Here is a 19,257-nt window from a genome sequence, read left to right as displayed (position 1 = left end):
TGGATTCCATAAATGGATGATTGTTATTTCTGTTTTTGGCGCCCTTCATGCATCCTTTCTTGTCCCTGTTGGTACGCTATCCTTGTACTTGTGTTGGTCACCCACATCAATAGGGATACATCGGAAATCATTAAGAGGAATGTGGAAAACATACTGTTTATAATTAGGCGCGCCCTACTATATTACCTGCTGTTCAACAGTTATTTAGAAGGAAATGTTAGTTTCGAAACTCACAGCCGACACGTATGAGTCATTACAAAAGTTACCTCTTGGGCATACTGAGCCGCGAGTCACATGTGGGCCAGCAAATATAGCGACATGGGGAAGTAACTGCTGACATAATATATGTCGATGACAGCTCATTCGTTTATTTACGCTGTAAAGAGAATACGTGACCGAGAAGATCAAAGAAGACTCTTGTCTTCTGTTCACTGCAATGTGACATGTTACCACGTGGAGCGCTAGCATCGCTGTAGCGTTCTGTCATCGCCGGCCGGTGTGGCCGAGCGGTTCTAGGCGCTTCAGTCTGGAACCGCGCGACCGCTACTGGCGCAGGTTCGAATCCTGCCTCGGGCATGGATGTGTGTGACGTCCTTCGGTTAGTTAGGTTTCAGTAGTTCTAAGTTCTAGGGGACTGATGACCTCAGATGTTAAGTCCCATAGTGCTCAGAGCCATTTGAATTCGTTCTGTCATCTGTAGTGTTTTTATAAACATTGACGGTAAATACAATTGGTGCGTAGCGACAACTACAAAATTAATAGAGTTATATAAAGCTGATGAGGCGCTTTACAATGCGAGGCACCCTGAAGACAAAAATAGATTAAGAAGATTGGAGACCTAACCTAGCTCTCTCCTGTAGCAAGGAATCGGAGTGTTACAGTCAGCCTGTCTTCTGCAGATGTAGCAGTTGTTAAATGAATATTGTGCATTGTGAAATGAGGATACACTTCACTGAGCACACACAGAAATGTATGCTCATCCATTCTTAAGTAATTGATGTAGGCCTTGATGTCCTCCAATATAAGCTCACTTAACAAGTTTTGCTGAATGCTTCTATCGTGTCGTCGTAAAATCCACGGCTTCACCCAGGTCCGTTTCCTTTTTCCCCCCGCTTCTCTTCCGCATGTGCACACAGTGCAATTGTGGTACGTGCAACTGCTGCGGTTAATAGCAAGTTGTTGTTGTCAGCTATCTTGAACTTTGACGAAAAATACGATGACACTGTAATACGTCAAAGATCTTTGTCAAATATATTTGACGGAATATTTGATCACATCTTTGATCAATCTTTGACAAACAAATTTGATAGTGCAATACCGGCCTTAGTCCAGTCCGTTGTAGGGAACTCAAGTTCCTGCGCCAAGCAGTATGATATGATGGAACTTCCTGGCAGATTAAAACTGTGTGCCGGACCGAGACTCGAACTCGGGACCTTTGCTTTTCGCGGGCAAGTGCTCTACCAACTGAGCTACCGAAGCACGACTCACGCCCCGTCCTCACAGCTTCACTTCTGGCAGTACCTCGTCTCCTACCTTCCAAACTTTGCAGAAGTTCTGCGAAACATGCAGAACTAGCACTCCTGAAAGAAAGGATATTGCGGAGACATGGCTTAGCCACAGCCTGGGGGATGTTTCCAGAATGAGATTTTCACTCTGCAGTGGAGTGTGCGCTGATATGAAACTTCCTGGCAGATTAAAACTGTGTGCCGGTCCGAGACTCGAACTCGGGACCTTCGCTTTTCGCGGGCAAGTGCTCTACCAACTGAGCTACCCAAGCACGACTCACGCCCCGTCCTCACAGCTTCATTTCTGCCTGAGCACTGGTAGAGCACTTGCCCGCGAAAGGCAAAGGTCCCGAGTTCGAGTCTCGGTCCAGCACACAGTTTTAATCTGCCAGGAAGTTTCATATCAGCGCACACTCAGCTGCAGAGTGAAAATCTCATTCAGTATGATATGATGGCTGGATTCAACATTCAACACTGGCTAAAGACATCCTTTGCCGCTCCCAACCAAAGCTAAGGCCACTTCCAGAGACGGTAAAGTTTATTATAGTTTTTTTTCTGTGATACAAAGTGCTTAGCAACTCGCGTAGCTAAACGTGACACAAAAGTCGTTTACAACAGTATTTTGGAACACGTATTATGTTCAAGTTCAGTGACTTTTCTGGAGACTAGAAATCTACTCTGTTGGAATCAGCATGGGTTTCGAAAAAGACGGTGTTGTGAAACCCAGCTCGCGCTATTCGTCCCCGAGACTCAGAGGGCCATACACACGGGTTCACAGGTAGATGCCTTGTTTCTTGACTTCCGCAAGGCGTTCGATACAGTCCCCCACAGTCGTTTAATGAACAAAGTAAGGGCATATGGACTACCAGACCCATTGCGTGATTGGATTGACGAGTTCCTAGATAACAGAACGCAGCACGTCATTCTCAATGGAGAGAAGTCTCCCGAGGTAAGAGTGATTTCAGGTGTGCCGCAGGGGACTGTCATAGGACCGTTGCTATTCACAATATACATAAATGACCTTGTAGATAACATCGGAAGTTCACTGAGGCTTTTTGCAGATGATGCTGTGGTGTATCGAGAGGTTGTAACAATGGAAAAATGTACTGAAATGCAGGAAGATCTGCAACGAATTGGCGCATGGTGTGGGGAATGGCAATTGAATCCCAATGTAGACAAGTGTAATGTGCAGCGAATACATAGAAAGAAAGCTCCCTTATCATTTAGCTACAATATAGCAGGTCAGCAACTGGAAGCAGTTAATTCCATAAATTATCTGGGAGTAGGCATTGGGAGTGCTTTAAAATGGAATGATCATATAAAGTTGATCGTCGGTAAAGCAGATGCCAGACTGAGATTCATTGGAAGAATCCTAAGGAAATGCAATCCGAAAACAAAGGAAGTAGGTTACTGTACGCTTGTTCGCTCACTGCTTGAATACTGCTCAGCAGTGTGGGATCTGTACCAGATAGGGTTGATAGAAGAGATAGGGAAGATCCAACGGAGAGCAGCGCGCTTCGTTACAGGATCATTCAGTAATCGCGAAAGCGTTACGGAGATGATAGATAAACTCCAGTGGAAGACTCTGCAGGAGAGACGCTCAGTAGCTCGGTACGGGCTTTTGTTAAAGTTTAGAGAACATACCTTCACCGAGGAGTCAAGCAGTATATTGCTCTCTATTACGTATATCTCGCGAAGAGACCATGAGGATAAAATCAGAGAGATTAGAGCCCACACAGAAGCATACCGACAATCCTTCTTTCCACGAACAATACGAGACTGGAATAGAAGGGAGAACCGATAGAGGTACTCAGGGTACCCTCCGCCACACACCGTCAGGTGGCTTGCGGAGTATGGATGTAGATGCAGATGTAGACGTCTTTCAGTAGGACCGCGATAGTGGTGAGGTCAGTGTGGGGCTGTGCCGTTATCTCTGGAGGCAGATAGCAGCAGCGCCCTCGGCGGCGGCGATCAGTAGGGAGCAGAGCGGCTGCCCGGGGCGTATCGCCGGCGGCCAGAAGTCCTTTAATCCCGGCCGCTACCCAGCCTCCGCCGCCGCTGCCGCCGCCGCCACCGGCGCCAGTTATAAATAAATTTGTAACCGAGTGGGGCCGGCGGGGGCAGCGGGGGCCTGCCACCTTTTATGGCGCGGTAATCGCATAAAGAAGAAATACGGTAAATTTTACGATCATAGAAAACTGGCAGCCCCCTGCGACAGCTGGCTCGTAAATTCGGCGCAGAGGGGCGGAGGGGGGGGGGGGGGGCGGAATGGAGGGTGCTGGCGCGGGGTCCGGCAGCAGCAAGTGCTCGCCGCCTCCCAGAAGTGGAGCGGCGGCAGCGGGGGCGGCGTGGGTGGGCGGCGGGGGCGTCTCGAGGGCTCCTCAGGGCGCGCCCACCACTCCGGCTGCTACTGCTGCTGCTGCTGGCGCTGCTGATCCGATTTACGCGACGGGACACCTGTCGAGAGTTTCGCTTGCTGCCGGCCGCTTTTCCGAGAGAGCCAGTCCGAAAAGCAGTCTCACCCACGCAGGAGGCACACCGAACATACTGCGCGAACTGGAAGTCAGAACATTGAAACCGTGATGCTGCACCGGAATGCACTACATACACTACTGGCCATTAAAATTGCTACACCAGGAAGAAATGCAGATGATAAACGGGTATTCATTGGACAAATATATTATACTAGAACTGACATGTGTTTACATTTTCACGCAGTTTGTTTGCATAGATCCTGAGAAAACAGTACCAAGAACAGACACCTCTGGCCATAATAACCGCCTTTATACGCCTGAGCATTGAGTCAAACAGAGCTTGGATGGCGTGTACAGGTACAGCTGCCCATGCAGCTTCAACACGATACCACAGTTCATCAAGAGTAGTGACTGGCGTATTGTGACGAGCCAGTTGCTCGGCTGCCATTGACCAGACGTTTACAGTTGGTGAGAGATCTGCAGAATGTGCTGGCCAGGGCAGCAGTCGAACATTTTCTGTACCCAGAAAGGCCCGTACAGGACCTGCAACATGCTGCCGTGCATTACTCTCCTGAAATGTAGGGTTTCGCAGGAAGCGAATGAAGGGTAGAGCCACGGGTCGTAACACATCTGAAATATAACGTCCACTGTTCAAAGTGTCGTCAGTGCGAACAAGAGGTGAAAGAGACGTGTAACCGATGGCACCCCATACCACCACGCCGGGTGATACGCCAGTATGACGATGACGAATACAGGCTTCCAATGTGCGTTCACCGCGATGTCGCCAAACACGGATGCGACCATCATGATGCTGTAAACAGAACCTGGATTCGTCCGAAAAAATTACGTTTTGCCATTCGTGCACCCAGGTTCGCCGTTGAGTATACCATCGCAGGCGCTCCTGCCTGTGATGCAGCGTCAAGGGTAACCGCAGCCGTGGTTTCCGAGCTGATTGTCCATGCTGCTGCAAACGTCGTCGGACTGTTCGTGCAGATGGTTGTTGTCTTGCAAACGTCCCCATCTGTTGACTCAGGGATCGAGACGTGACTGCACGATCCGTTACAGCCATGCGGATAAGATGCCTGTCATCTCGACTGCTAGCGATACGAGGCCGTTGGGATGCAGCACGGCGTTCCGTATTACCCTCCTGAACCCACCGATTCCATATTCTGCTAACAGTCATTGGATCTCGATCAACGCGAGCACCAATGTCGCGATACGATAAACCGCAATTGCGATGCGCTACAATCCGACCTTTATCAAAGTCGGAAACGTGATGGTACGCATTTCTCCTCCTTACACGAGGAATCACAACAACGTTTCACCAGGCAACGCCGGTCAAGTGCTGTTTGTGTATGAGAACTCGGTTGGAAACTTTCCTCATGTCAGCACGTTGTAGGTGTCGCCACCGGCGCTAACCTTGTGTGAATGCTCTGAAAAGCTAATCATTTGCATATCACAGCATCGTCTTCCTGTCTGTTAAATTTCGCGTCTGTAGTACGTCATCTTCGTGGTGTAGCAATTTTAATGGCCAGTTGTGTAGTTCGTTACGAAAATCGAAGTAAAGCCCACTCCAATTAGTCCGTTCTTGGACAAAATGAACCGCACAAAATAGTATACTGGTCCCCACTAAATACGGGGCATGTTCAGAGAGTACAATTTTTAAAAAAATGCAGCATATTGCTGATACACTTATTGACTAACTCCTCACATATTCGCCATCCCGTTGTGCGCCATGGCGCAAACTTCTTTATGCCCACAGCGAAGAAATCACCCGCCACCTCCTTCCTCCAAATCACCAGCCAGCTCCTTTCTCCATTTCAGAACCACTTTCGCCACCTGCTCGTCGATTGAAAAGACGATAATCTGAAGGCGCCAAGTCAGGGGAAAACGGGTGGTGGTCCAAAACATCCCAGCCAACTGAATGCAAGAGCGCCTTGGTGGCTAATACTGTGTGAGGGCGGGCGTTGGTCGTTCAACAAACACACTGCTCTCGTCAACATTCCCCTTCTTTTGTTTTGAATGCTCCGTTTGACTGTCTTAGGGTCTCACAATATCGCTCATTCATGATCTTTTCTATTCCAAAATACTCCGGCCATGTTTCTTGCCCGAAATTGTGGTTCTTAATTTTATGGCACGTAGTTATTCGGTATCACTCCCTTCTTGTCTCAGGCGTGTAATGAGCCACCACTATTTCACCTTCAGTCACACTAGAGCTCAGAACATCCTCATCTTACAATTCAAATCACTCTGGAAACTAGCGGTCAATACTGACCCCGATTTCTGTTTGGCTGCTCTATCAGCTATTTAGGGACCCAATCTTGCGCAAAATTTCCGGTACCCCCCAGCGTTTTTGTGTGTTCCTCGTATCTGCAGAGTTGTGGAAACATCTCAGATATTTCATCCACTGTTCAAAAATGGTTCAAATGGCTCTGACCACTATGGGACTTAACATCTGTGGTCATCAGTCCCCTGGAACTTAGAACTACTTAAACCTAACTAACCTAAGGACATCACACACATCCATGCCCGAGGCAGGATTCGAACCTGCGACCGTAGCAGTCCCGCGGCTCCGGACTGAGCGCCTAGAACCGCTAGACCACCGCGGCCGGCTCATCCACTGTCAATCGGCGGTCTTCACAAACAGCTTCTTCGGCTGTTCGCACCAGCTCATCACTCCAAATGGAATGTCTTCCACTCCTCTGTTCGTCACAAATATTTGTTCTCCTCCTACACCACTTAAACACACTTAGTCGTGCTGTTCATAAAACTTCTGGAGTAAACCGTTTTGATTTGCGAAAAAAATTCGCTACGTGTAATTCCTTCGAGGAGTAAAAAGCATGTGGCTCGTGCTTGGCTGGATTTCTTACCGACATCTTTCACGCAACTAGATACTGCAACGTGAGTTTAAGTACTACCGTTTTCCTGCGATGCTCGCTCTCGTCAGGGGATCCTCCACTCCCACTCACTGTTGCCAGCCTTCGAAAAACAAAAACTGCATCGGGGCTTAATTATTTATAATGTGCAAATAATTTTTTTAAATTTTTTAGTCGCTGTCTGTCCGGTTACGAAGTCTCGTAACCGGTTGGCCCTGACTAGTATTACTCCGCAGTCTGATTGCATAGAATAACAACAAAGAATGAAAGGAAATTTCCGTTAACACAATTAATTAATTAAGTCCCCAGCAACTATAAACCCTACGAAACAACAAAACACAAGTGTAGCTGTTCTGTGTGTGGAAGTGTGATTCAACGTAAACACCATTTATACTGAAGTAATTAAAAAAAACAGAAATACTATAATTGCACATAGAAACCAGAAATACAGTCTAATACAAGAACACGAGCCAGATGCTTTGTTGACTGAACCTGTGACCAAGAGGCATTATTGTTTAAGACATGGAAATAATAAAAAAAAGGAATTTTTTACCTTAATATATATTGACGAAAAGCACACTCTGATCATTAAAGCATCCCCAATCCAACAATATCTGGTGCCTTGCCCATCAAAACAATATGACAACATATGAACATGCACTCTCCATGGGAACTTCTCTACAACGACTCACCACTGCTACATCTCAACAAGCACTGCCTACTTCTCAATAAGCACTGTCCACTACCACATCTCAACAAACACTGCCAGTGGAGGCTGCTGAATAATACTCTCTGGCGCAATTTCTGGCGCTGTGACTCAATGTAGCCACCTTTCAAAACCCACAGCCCGTTATTGTCACAAAACACTTAATTTCTTAACATTCCTCGTATTTTCCTATCTACCACACCGCACGCGCTGTTCTGGTCATCTCAAATACAGGAAAGTTCAAATAACATGTTAGAGTTTTGAGCTGACAGACAACTAAAGGCTAGTGATGAAAGCTAAATCATTCTCAGATGAATGTGTGGACAAAATAATTGTGGGGGCAATACCGCAGAGGCAAGTAGCGACACTAGTTTGTGTACAGGGTGTATCAGAATTAACGGCGTAAACACATACAGTTGAAAGTACACGATATCAGAAGCAAAAAAATTGTCATTAAAAACAGGTCCACAAAGAAACTGCGAGATTATTGCTACTTTTTGTTTACCAGCCACCAGTGACCTGATTCTGGGTAAACGGCATTACAGTTAGGAAAAGGTAACAATACTGTGTGACATTAAGATAGTTTATCACAGACACTTTGGTAGCCGGCCGAAGTGGCCGTGCGGTTCTAGGCGCTGCAGTCTGGAACCGCGAGAGCGCTACGTTCGCAGGTTCGAATCCTGCCTCGGGCATAGATGTGTGTGATGTCCTTAGGCTAGTTAGGTTTAGTTAGTTCTAAGTTCTAGGGAACTAATGACCTCAGAAGTTGAGTCCCATAGTGCTCAGAGCCATTTGAACCATTTGAATACTTTGGTGGAACTGCAGGTGTCTAAATGAACGTCACAGCTACATGATTGTACTCGTAGTTACAGGGAGAGTTTGAAGTGTCGACCATGTAACCGGGCGCAGGTGCGTACCCGTCGCCGCAGTGAGCTTCGAATCCTTTTGATCTCTCCCGGAGGTTTCGTAATTGTCGACAAGCATTGACCAAGTATATGCTCCAGTTTTCTGTTAACCGTAATCCCATACACTATGCCCCAAACACAGAAATGCATGGCGTTCAGATCAGATGACCCTGAAGGTCACAGTATAGGTCTCCGCACGCAGTCCACCTTTGGCCACATCACGGCGTTAGATTCCGTCTCACCGTAGCAGCAAAATGTAACGGTGCTCCACCATACGTGAAGCACATCCTCCGGCATTGCTCTAAAGGAACATTCTTAAGCAATCCTGTAAGATAATGCCGCAGAACCCGAAGCTATTAAGTTTGTTTCGTAACATGTACAGCGCAGTCATGTGAACGCATAGTACCACCAACCACACGTTCAATAAGAAACGTCGCTGATATCGAGACTCATGTACAGCTTGAGGGTTGGAGCCTAGATTACTCCAGACATGAGATTTACACTGAAGACCCAAAGAAACTGATACACCTGCCTAGGACCCCCGTGAGCACACAGAAGTGCCGGAACACGACGTAGGATGGACTCGACGTCTGAAGCACCGCTGGAGGGAACTGATATCATGAATCCTTCAGGGCTGTCCATAAATAAGTAAGAGTACGAGTGGGTGGAAATCTCTGCTGAACAGCACGTTGCAAGGCATCCCAGATATGGTCAGTAATGTTGATGCCTGGGGAGTTTGGTGGCCAGCGGAAGTGTTTAATCTCCTAGAGACACTCTGTAGCAGTTCTGGATTTTGGGGTGTCGCATTGTCCTTCTGTCCAGGTCTGTCGGAATGCACAATTGACATGAATGGCTGCAGGTGATCAGACAGGATGCTTACGTACGTGTCTCCTGTCAGAGTCGTATCTAGACGTACCAGGGGTCTCATATCACTCCAACTGCACACGCCCTACACTATTACAGAGCCTCTACCAACTTGAACAGTCCCCTAAGACATGCAGGGTCCATGGATTCATGAGGTTGTCTCCATTCCCGTACACGTCCATCCGCTCGATACAATTTGAAACGTGACTTGTCCGACCGGGAAACATGTTTCGAGTCATCAACAGTCCAATGTCGGTCTTGTCGGGCTCAGGTGAGGCTTAAAGCTTTGTGTCGTGCAGTCATCAAGGGTACACGAGTGAGTGGGCCTTCGGTTCCGAAAGCCCATATCGATGATGTTTCGTTGAACGCTTTGAACACTGACACTTGTTCTTGGCCCAGCATTGAAATCTGCAGCAATTTGTAGAAGGGTTGCATTTCTGTCACGTTGATCGATTCTCTTTAGTCGTTGCTGGTCTCGTTCTTGCAGGATCTTTTTCCGGTTGCAGGGATGTCAGAGATTTGATGTTTTACCGGATTCGTGACATTCACGGTACACTCTTGAAATGGTCGTACGTGAAAATCCCCACATTATCACTACCTCGGAGATGCTGTGCCCATCGCTCGTGCGGCGACTATAACACCACATTCAAACTCACTTAAATCCTGATAAACTGCCATTGTAGCAGCAGTAACCCATCTAACAACTGCGCCAGACACTTGTTGTCTTATATAGACGTTGGCTCATTCCAGGAATTTGTGGCAAGTCTCCTTGTCGAAATTCCTGAACAGTTTCCGATTATTTCCATCACCACGACATCAAGCACTTTTGACTTTCGGGGTGCCTTCAAGCAGGGTATGTTTCTTACTTAACAATGTAGTAAATGCGTATCAGCACACTTTTCGATACTATAATGTTCCATATTGCCACCAACGCTCGTATAACATAACTGAAGCTCCGCAAACCCATTCTGGTTACAACTCGGTCTTTGGAAAAGTAAGCAGAGGTACAACACGAACTAGCATGCGGTGTTTGCACAGAATCACGTCAACAGTGGCTGGTAACCACAAAATCGCAATTACCTCCCGAATGGTACATTTGCGGAACTATATTTGGTGAGACACTTTAGCTTCTACTAATGTGTACTTTCAATTGTATGCATTTACGCTGTTTGTTATGATACACGATGTAATTTTCTCGACGTGGATGCCTGCGATATGCACATTCAATATCTGGTATTTCAAAATTGCTTGGTAAATAATGGCAGTTTTCTGTTCTCTTTTAATTATTTGTAGGAAATATGGTATTACAATGTTATTCATTTTTAACGATTGTTGAATGCTGTTGAAAAATCCTCAGTCAAATGCTAGTTGTTTACCTTAATGTGTGATTGTCTACATTCAATAATCTTCAATTCTTGGTCCGATACGATATTTTTTTGTTTCTTGTTTAATTCCAAATGAGATTTTTCTGTTGCTGTTTCCCTAGCTTTAATTTTAACTCATTTCTAAGTAAATATAAAAAAGGAAAAAAGCTCGTAACGGATCAACTGTAGAAGATTATGCAACCCAAACAATCAACTTTCCCATTTTATTTTCAACTAGCTGATAAGCCCGGCATCGTCCATCTATTCATGTTCCACATTTTCTGTTAGAAATGAAAAAAAAAAGAGAACTTCATAGTCTAATATCGAAAAAATGTCTTTTCCATATATTCGTCCAAACACCTTTTAAATTATAAAACAGAAGTACAAAGAAATATGCACAATGTACAGATGCATACGCACAGTATCCAAATTAAGAAACAAAGTATGCAAAATACAAATCCCCTGTATGTATATTTAACTAGTTTGTAAAAGTCCCTATGGCTACAGCTCTTCATAGCTCTATAGACGGCTATTGCTCTTGCCTACAGCCGTTTTTCGCTTCGCGGTTGAAGACTGTCAAAAGCGCTGCCAGATGTCAGGGATTTCCTTGACTAGACTGTAAGATGTATTAAAACTTTACGCAGGATACGGCATTATTTCAGGCAGCTCAGTGTTTATGCCACCATCTCTCTTCAACTACCTACTCCACACAGTGACATATTTCCTTTGGTACATTCAGCAGCATATGTGGATGCCGTTTGCGAAATATGTTGCGAATATATTTAGTAGCAAAGAAATTTAAACTTCATGCGTGATGCGGCAGTTTTTCACACATCTCTGTTACATCATATTTTCTGAACGATGATAGGTAGATGCTTCTAACCCCGCAGCGTTTGTTGCCTAACAGTATAGTATATGTATACCAAGTTAGCTTGAATCGATCCAGCGTTTTAGGAGGAGATGTGGAATATACACACATACACACATTCATTTTATATTGTGTATAGATTCATTTTGTCTAGGTAGAGCGGGGACTACACGTTTTATTACAGCGTCAGCGAGGCTACATCATCCAAAATCAGGACTTCCCTAATTTCTTTCTCTCCTTTAGCGGCACTCAGCGTTGACAAGAGAAAACGGTACAGTTGTTGACAACTTTGCACACCAGTGTTTAATTATCCCTCAAATATTTTCCGAAAGTCAAGAAATACTGCATTTATGTTGAATGGTTCCTGGATACCACGTGAGAATTGTGTGAGTTGGGTTACACATGATCGTTGTAACCAGAATCCATGCAGATTGGCATGCAGGAAATATTTCATTATCTTTGATCTCAGAATACTTTCTATAGAGGACGGGGGGGGGGGGGGGGGGGAGGACACAAAATTGTGGATACACGAAAAACACAACATGCCCACTACGGTGTAGAAAAACCGTTGGCGCTCGAAATACCTTCCAGTCGTCTCGGAATAGATATATACAGGTAATGTGCGGTGTTCAAGGGAATGTTGCAGCATTCTGCCTGCAAAAGTGTGGCAAGTTTCGGTAACGATAATGGATGTGAGTACTGATGACGCACGCTTCTCTCCATACTAGACCACAAAGGCTCAGTGAGACCTGGTTATTTTGGTGGTCAGGGAAGATACGACAACTCATCCTCTGTCTCGAAAAACCAGTCCTGGACGATGCGAGCTGTGTGAACAGGGGCCCTTCCGTCTTGGAACACAGCATCTCTATTGGGGAATAAACACTGTAACATGGGATGGGCCCATAACACGTTAACGTACTATGGGCATCTGCAGCACTTATGTGTGGTTTTGCAGTTTCAGCTCGCCCTGCAACTCCCGGGCTGTTGAACTTCCTTCGAGTTGTTTTGGTGCTGACAAGGTTCACGAGTGCGACATTCAGATCTGCAGGAACTTTTGCAGCTATTGTTCCCTTACTTTTCGTGGCAATCCTGTCCAATGACCGTCTCTAACGATCACTCAACACACCCTTTCGTTAGTGTTGTGACTTATTGGATGACGTTCTTCCACTTTCCTTGTGTGCGGTATAAAGTTGTTACACAGTGCCTCTTGAAACATCGAACACTTCTGGTATCTGGGTTATGGGGACACACACCATACCAGCACCAACTATTTGGCCACGTCCTAATTCAATTAGTTCTGTCGTGATGCACTCACAATTACACAGAACAGTGTTCTGATCACGAGTAATAGTTGGAACGTATTGAGACCATTGCACAGGTGCTGTTCATGGTCAAATACAGCAGTACAACTTGCAGCTTAGATGTTTAGATCATGTTGTGGCGTTCTGCCTGTGCGGCCAGCGACCTATCTGGAACAACAATGTTATGGCTTTTTTAAATTCAATCTTTATTATTATTATACAAGATAAACCACTATCTTATATACATTGCTTGCCATAAAAATTGCTACACCACGAAGATGACGTGCTACAGACGCGAAATTTAACAGACAGGAAGACGATGCTGTGATATGCAAATGATTAACTTTGCAGAGCATTCACACAAAGCTGGCGCCGGTGGCGACACCTACAACGTGCTGACATGAGGAAAGTTTCCAACCGAGTTCTCATACACAAACAGCAGTTGACCGGCGTTGCCCGGTGGAACGTTGCTGTGATGCCTCGTGTAAGGAGGAGAAATGCGTACCATCACGTTTCCGACTTTGATAAAGGTCGGATTGTAGCCTATCGCAATTGCGGTTTATCGTATCGCGACATTGGTGCTCGCGTTGATCGAGATCCAATGACTGTTAGCAGAATATGGAATCGGTGGGTTCAGGAGGGTAATACGGAACGCCGTGCTGCATCCCAACGGCCTCGTATCGCTAGCAGTCGAGATGACAGGCATCTTATCCGCATGGCTGTAACGGATCGTGCAGTCACGTCTCGATCCCTGAGTCAACAGATGGGGACGTTTGCAAGACAACAACCATCTGCACGAACAGTCCGACGACGTTTGCAGCAGCATGGACAATCAGCTCGGAGACCACGGCTGCGGTTATCCTTGACGCTGCATCACAGACAGGAGCGCCTGCGATGGTGTACTCAATGGCGAACCTGGGTGCACGAATGGCAAAACGTAACTTTTTTGGATGAATCCAGGTTCTGTTTACAGCATCATGATGGTCGCATCCGTGTTTGGCGACATCGCGGAGAACGCACATTAGAAGCGTGTATTCGTCATCGACATACTGGCGTATCACCCGGCGTGATGGTATGGGGTGGCAATGGCTACACGTCTCGGTCACCTCTTGTTCGCATTGACGGCACGTTGAACAAAGGACATTACATTTCAGATGTGTTACGACCCGTGGCTCTACCCTTCATTCGATCCCTGCGAAACCCTACATTTCAGTAGGATAATGCACGACCGCATGTTGCAGGTCCTGTACGGGCCTTTCTGGATACAAAAAATGTTCGACTGCTGCCCTGGCCAGCACATTTCCAGATCTTTCACCAATTGAAAACGTCTGGTCAATGGTTGCCGAACAACTGGCTCGTCACAATACGCCAGTCACTACTCTTGATGGACTGTGGTATCGTATTGAAGCTGCATGGGCAACTGTAGCTGTACACGCCATCCAAGCTCTGCTTGACTCAATGCCCAGGCGTATTCGAGGCCGTTATTAAGGTAAGAGGTGGTTGTTCTGGATACTGATTTCTCAGGATCTATGCACCCAAATTGCGTGAAAATGTGATCACATGTCAGTTCTAGTATAGTATATTTGTCCAATGAATACCCGTTTTTCATCTGGATTTCTTCTTGGTGTAGCAGTTTTAGTGGCATATAGTGTAATTAGTGGTTCTTACTGATTTTACGATGATTGATTTATTATCGCAGGTGTTCTACAGTCTAAAAGTAGTGTTTTCAATGATTATCTGCTATGTGCTGTCTGCATTGTTAGTTTTAGCTACTGGCTACGCATTTACAGTATTGTACTACCAGCAGCATTATAGGCTGTGCCAGTTTAATACAAACCTGCTGTGCCATGCCCACCGAGGTAATCGAGTGGGCGTGTCCCTGGCACCGGACTGGCGCAGAAGTCTTTAATTTTCGCTGCAGTTTTCAATTATCTAGGACTATCCTACAACTAATTTCTACACTGCTTACGTATCCTACATCAAATTCGGTGTGTTAGTCAAATCCAGTGTTCCACACACCCCTCCCTCTAGTCCAGAACGTGGCAGATCCCGACTGTAACAGCTGTCGGCCAGTCCATGCCCTGGCGGTAGGGGATTGGTGTGAGCGGGTGTACATCTCATGATTCTCTAAATTTCGCGAATGTACCGTTTTGTAGCAACAGGTTAAGTATGTCGTGATTAGGTAACTGCTGCCTTAAAGAAGCTACCACATCATCGTACAGGTGGTTCCGTCCTGTGCTCCACAGTCACACGCACGTTTAGCCCTTCTCCCAAACCGACATAAATATAACGGATATGGACCGTGGCCACTGCGAAAGTGGAAAAATTCCCTCGTTGGAATAAAATAGCCCATAGTTATTCGTTCCTTAGCATCTGGCGGGACTTGCAACATTCTTCTCCCAGTATTTACATGCCACGCAATGGCTCTGCACCAGAATACACTTTTGCCCCATTTCTACCAGGCAGCCCTAGCAATGTCACCAGTGGTCGCGGATAGGAAAAGAGGGAGGGAGGACGTATTTCCTTGTGCGAACCACGTGATCTAAAATAGTTCCCATGGCGCTCGACAGTATTTAGGCCCGCATACCACCGTGCAGAGTGAGTTCACGTCGAGCCAGAGCTGCGGACGGGCATCCACTCCACTACGGCGCCGCTACCTGGCTCTGTAACTCCCCCGACAGTCCAGTGTCCGTGGCTGGATGTCGTAACGTGGTTCACAAACGTTGCTAAACATCGAACGTATTATCTTTTTCCTAGGACCTCTATCGTTGTACACTTACTAAACGCAGACACAACATTGTAAATATTAGTTTGTAGAAAACTCCACCAAGCACGAGACTCTGAGGTGCAGAACAAAGGCCTTCAGCCTGTCAGCGATTTTTGAGTGTTAATTGTGTTGTGGATTGGCAAGAGAGCCAACCCACTATGAGAGGAAGCCGAAAGGCACGCGTTTTAGCTCACGCAGACTGGCGTGAGGTCTGGAACAGGTCAAGGAAATTAGACTAGCAAAAAACGTACGTAGCTGCTGGAATACTTAACTTTAATCCATAATTGGTGAACATTCCTCTTGACGGTACATGTTTTACAGCATCTATAGTAACTGGTAATGGCGCCTTGCTAGGTCGTAGCAAATGACGTAGCTGAAGGCTATGCTAACTGTCATCTCGGCAAATGAGAGCGTATTTTGTCAGTGAACCATCGCTAGCAAAGTCGGCTGTAGAACTGGGGCGAGTGCTAGGAAGTCTCTCTAGACCTGCCGTGTGGCGGCGCTCGGTCTGCAATCACTAATAGTGGCGACACGCGGGTCCGACGTATACTAACGGACCGCGGCCGATTTAAAGGCCACCACCTAGCAAGTGTGGTGTCTGGCTGTGACACCACAAATTGTGTTTGGTTCGTTACAGCAGAGGAGCATACATTTTTTTTTCCAATACGAGGGTCACTCCAAAAGATATGCACACTATTTCTTTTGAAATCCATCTTCTATTCTACATGTTTGAAAGTTTTACAGTGTGTACATACATCCTTCAGGAACAATATTTTCATTTAACCACATAAGTTCCGCACGGTAAAATTCTGGACCAACCTGTTGGAGCCACTGTTTGGCAGCGTGCACAAGGCAGTCATCATCTTCAAACCTTGTTCCACGAAGAGAGTCTTTCAGTTTCCCTAAGAGATGAAAGTCACATGGAGCCAGGTCAGGACTGTAAGGCGGGTGTTTCAGTGTTGTCCATCCGAGTTTTGTGATCGCTTCCATCGTTTTTTGACTGACATGGGGATGTGCAGTGTCGTGAAACAGCAAGCCATCATGTTTTTGCCGATGTGGTCGAACACGACTCAGTCGAGCTTGAAGTTTCTTCAGTGTTGTCACATATGCATCAGATTTTGTGTTGGTTCCACTTGGCATGATGTCCACAAGCAAGAGTCCTTCGGAATCGAAAAACAACGTAGCCATAACTTTTCCAGCAGAAGGTATGGTTTTGAATTATTTTTTTTCTTGGGTGAATTTGCATAATGCCATTCCATTAATTGCCTCTTCGTCTCTGATGAAAAATGATGTTTCATCACCTGTCACAATTCTTCCAAAAAATTCATCTCCAGCACTCTCGTACTAATCCAAAAGTTCATGCATACCGTTTTTCTTGTTTCTTTGTGAGCCACTGTCAACTTCCTGGGAACCCACCTGACACAAATCTTTTTTAACGCCAACACTTCCAGTATTCTGCAAACACTCCCTTCCCCTATCCCAACGTAGCATGACAATTCGTCCACTGTGATGCGTCTGTCAGCAGTCACCAATTCGTTAACTCTCTGCACATTGTCTGGAGTGTGTGCAGTACGAGGCCTGCCGCTGCGAGGACAATCCTCAATATTGTCGTGCCCACTTTCATCACGTACCCGCTTGCCCACAGACTAACTGTACTGCGATCTACAGTAGCATTCCGTTGACCTTTTTCAACCTCTTGTGGATGTTTCCCTCTGTCTCGTTTTCACAGCACAGGAATTCTATGACAGCACGTTGCTTCTGACGAACGTCAAGTGTAGCAGCCATCTTGAAGACATGCTGTGACGGCGCCACTCACGGGAACAGGTTGAACTAAGTTTGAAAACAAGCGGGAAGGATGTATATACACACTGTAAAACTTTCACACATGCAGAATGAAAACTCTATTTTTACAAAAATAGTGTGCATTTCTTTTGGAATGAACCTCGTATATTTGTGGAAAATTAGTGACTTTAGTTCGGTCTATGGGAGATTGTTTGGACAGCATCTGCATTGGGGTTGTAAATAAAGCATGCATTTCTCACGGTGTTCCTGTATTTCATCTACATCTACATCTACATTTACAATTCGCAAGCCAACCAACGGTGTGTGGCGGAGGGCCTTTACGTGCCTCTGTCATTATCTCCCTTTCCTGTTCCAGTCGCGTATGGTTCGCGGGAAGAACGACTGCCGGAAAGCCTCCGTGCGCGTTCGAATCTCTCTAATTTTTACATTAGTGATCTCCTCTGGAGGTACAAGTAGGGGGAAGCAATATATTCGATACCTCATCCAGAAACGCACCCTCTCGAAACCTGGCGAGCAAGCTACACCGCGATGCAGAGCGCCTCTCTTGCAGAGTCTGCCACTTGAGTTTGCTAAACATCTCCGAAACACTATCACACTTACCAAATTACCCTGTGACGAAACGCGCCGCTCTTCTTTAAATCTTCTCTATCTCCTATGTCAACCCGATCTGGTACGGATCCCACACTGATGAGCAATACTCAAGTATAGGTCGAACGAGTGTTTTGTAAGCCACCTCCTTTGTTGATGGACTACATTTTCTAAGGACTCTGCCAATGAACCTCAACCTGACACCCGCCTTACCAACAATTAATTTTATAAGATCATTCCACTTCAAATCGTTCCGTACGCATACTCCCAGATATTTTACAGAAGTAGCTGCTACCAGTGTTTGTTCCGCTATTATATAATCATACAATAAAGGATCCTTCTTTCTATGTATTCGCAAAAAATTACATTTGTCTATGTTAAGGGTCAGTTGCCACTCCCTGCACCAAGTGCCTATCCGCTGCAGATCTTCCTGCATTTCGCTGCAGTTTTCTAATGCTGCAACTTCTCTGTATACTATAGCATCATCCGCGAAAAGCCGCATGGAACTTCCGACACTATCTACTGTTAGTGATATTTATACAATCGCTTTTAGGTGTTGCGGGAGACGAGTATAAGCCGAGCGTACATCGCAACAGAGCAACGTAAAGACAGACGTCTGCTTCCTACTTCTCGGCCAGCCACTGCTGGTAGGAACACGATTAGTCTGTCGTTGTGGCGGCAGAGACAGGCGGTGGGCGGCAAAGCAGGGGAGGGTGCAGAATTACAGGGAGACAGTTGCAGAGGAGCGAGGGTGAAGTGGACAAGCGGATGGGGCAGGCGAGGAGGGGCCGGCACAATTAAGAGGCTCTCGCGGCGAGTGGCGCGCCGGCCCTCCGAGTTGCCAACACCTCTGACTCCGGCCGCCGCCGCCGCGGCCGCGGCACTTGTTAAAAACTGCGCCCATTAGCGGCGCGGCCGCCCTCAAACTGCTAACTGGCGCCGGACGCCGCGGCGGTCAGGAGCCGCTGCCCGGCGCAGATTAACGGCCACGCGAATATTTCCTCCCGCGCGCGGACGTTTCGCAATTTATCGGCTCCTAAAAACTTTTTAATTAGCTCTCGTTATTCATTACCTCCTGTGATTTTCCGGTCATAATTCCCTACAGAGGGGCGAGTCTCACGCGCTACCTCTGACAGCAAACACCCAGAAACTTGCTGCGTAGAGGAGGAAATGGCTGATCGCAACTGGTGTCGTCGTTTGAGTTGTCGAGTTTCACCAGATACATTTCTACATCTA

At 46.4% G+C, this 19,257-nt stretch overlaps 1 protein-coding gene across 1 annotated transcript; it reads left to right on the top strand.

The window, feature by feature from the left end:
* Positions 1–3,773: 3,773 nt before the first annotated feature.
* Positions 3,774–18,928, top strand: LOC124798738 (zinc finger SWIM domain-containing protein 6-like). Its single transcript, XM_047262266.1, has 2 exons — positions 3,774–4,067; positions 18,704–18,928. The coding sequence occupies exons 1-2, from the start codon at positions 3,774–3,776 to the stop codon at positions 18,926–18,928; spliced, it is 519 nt and encodes a 172-aa protein (XP_047118222.1).
* The last annotated feature ends 329 nt before the right edge of the window (positions 18,929–19,257 follow it).

This window comes from Schistocerca piceifrons, chromosome 5, assembly GCF_021461385.2.
Source record: "Schistocerca piceifrons isolate TAMUIC-IGC-003096 chromosome 5, iqSchPice1.1, whole genome shotgun sequence".
NCBI classification, from domain to species: Eukaryota; Metazoa; Arthropoda; class Insecta; order Orthoptera; family Acrididae; genus Schistocerca; species Schistocerca piceifrons.
Note: the sequence above shows the minus strand (reverse complement) of the source record. Positions and strands in the feature narration are given on the sequence as shown.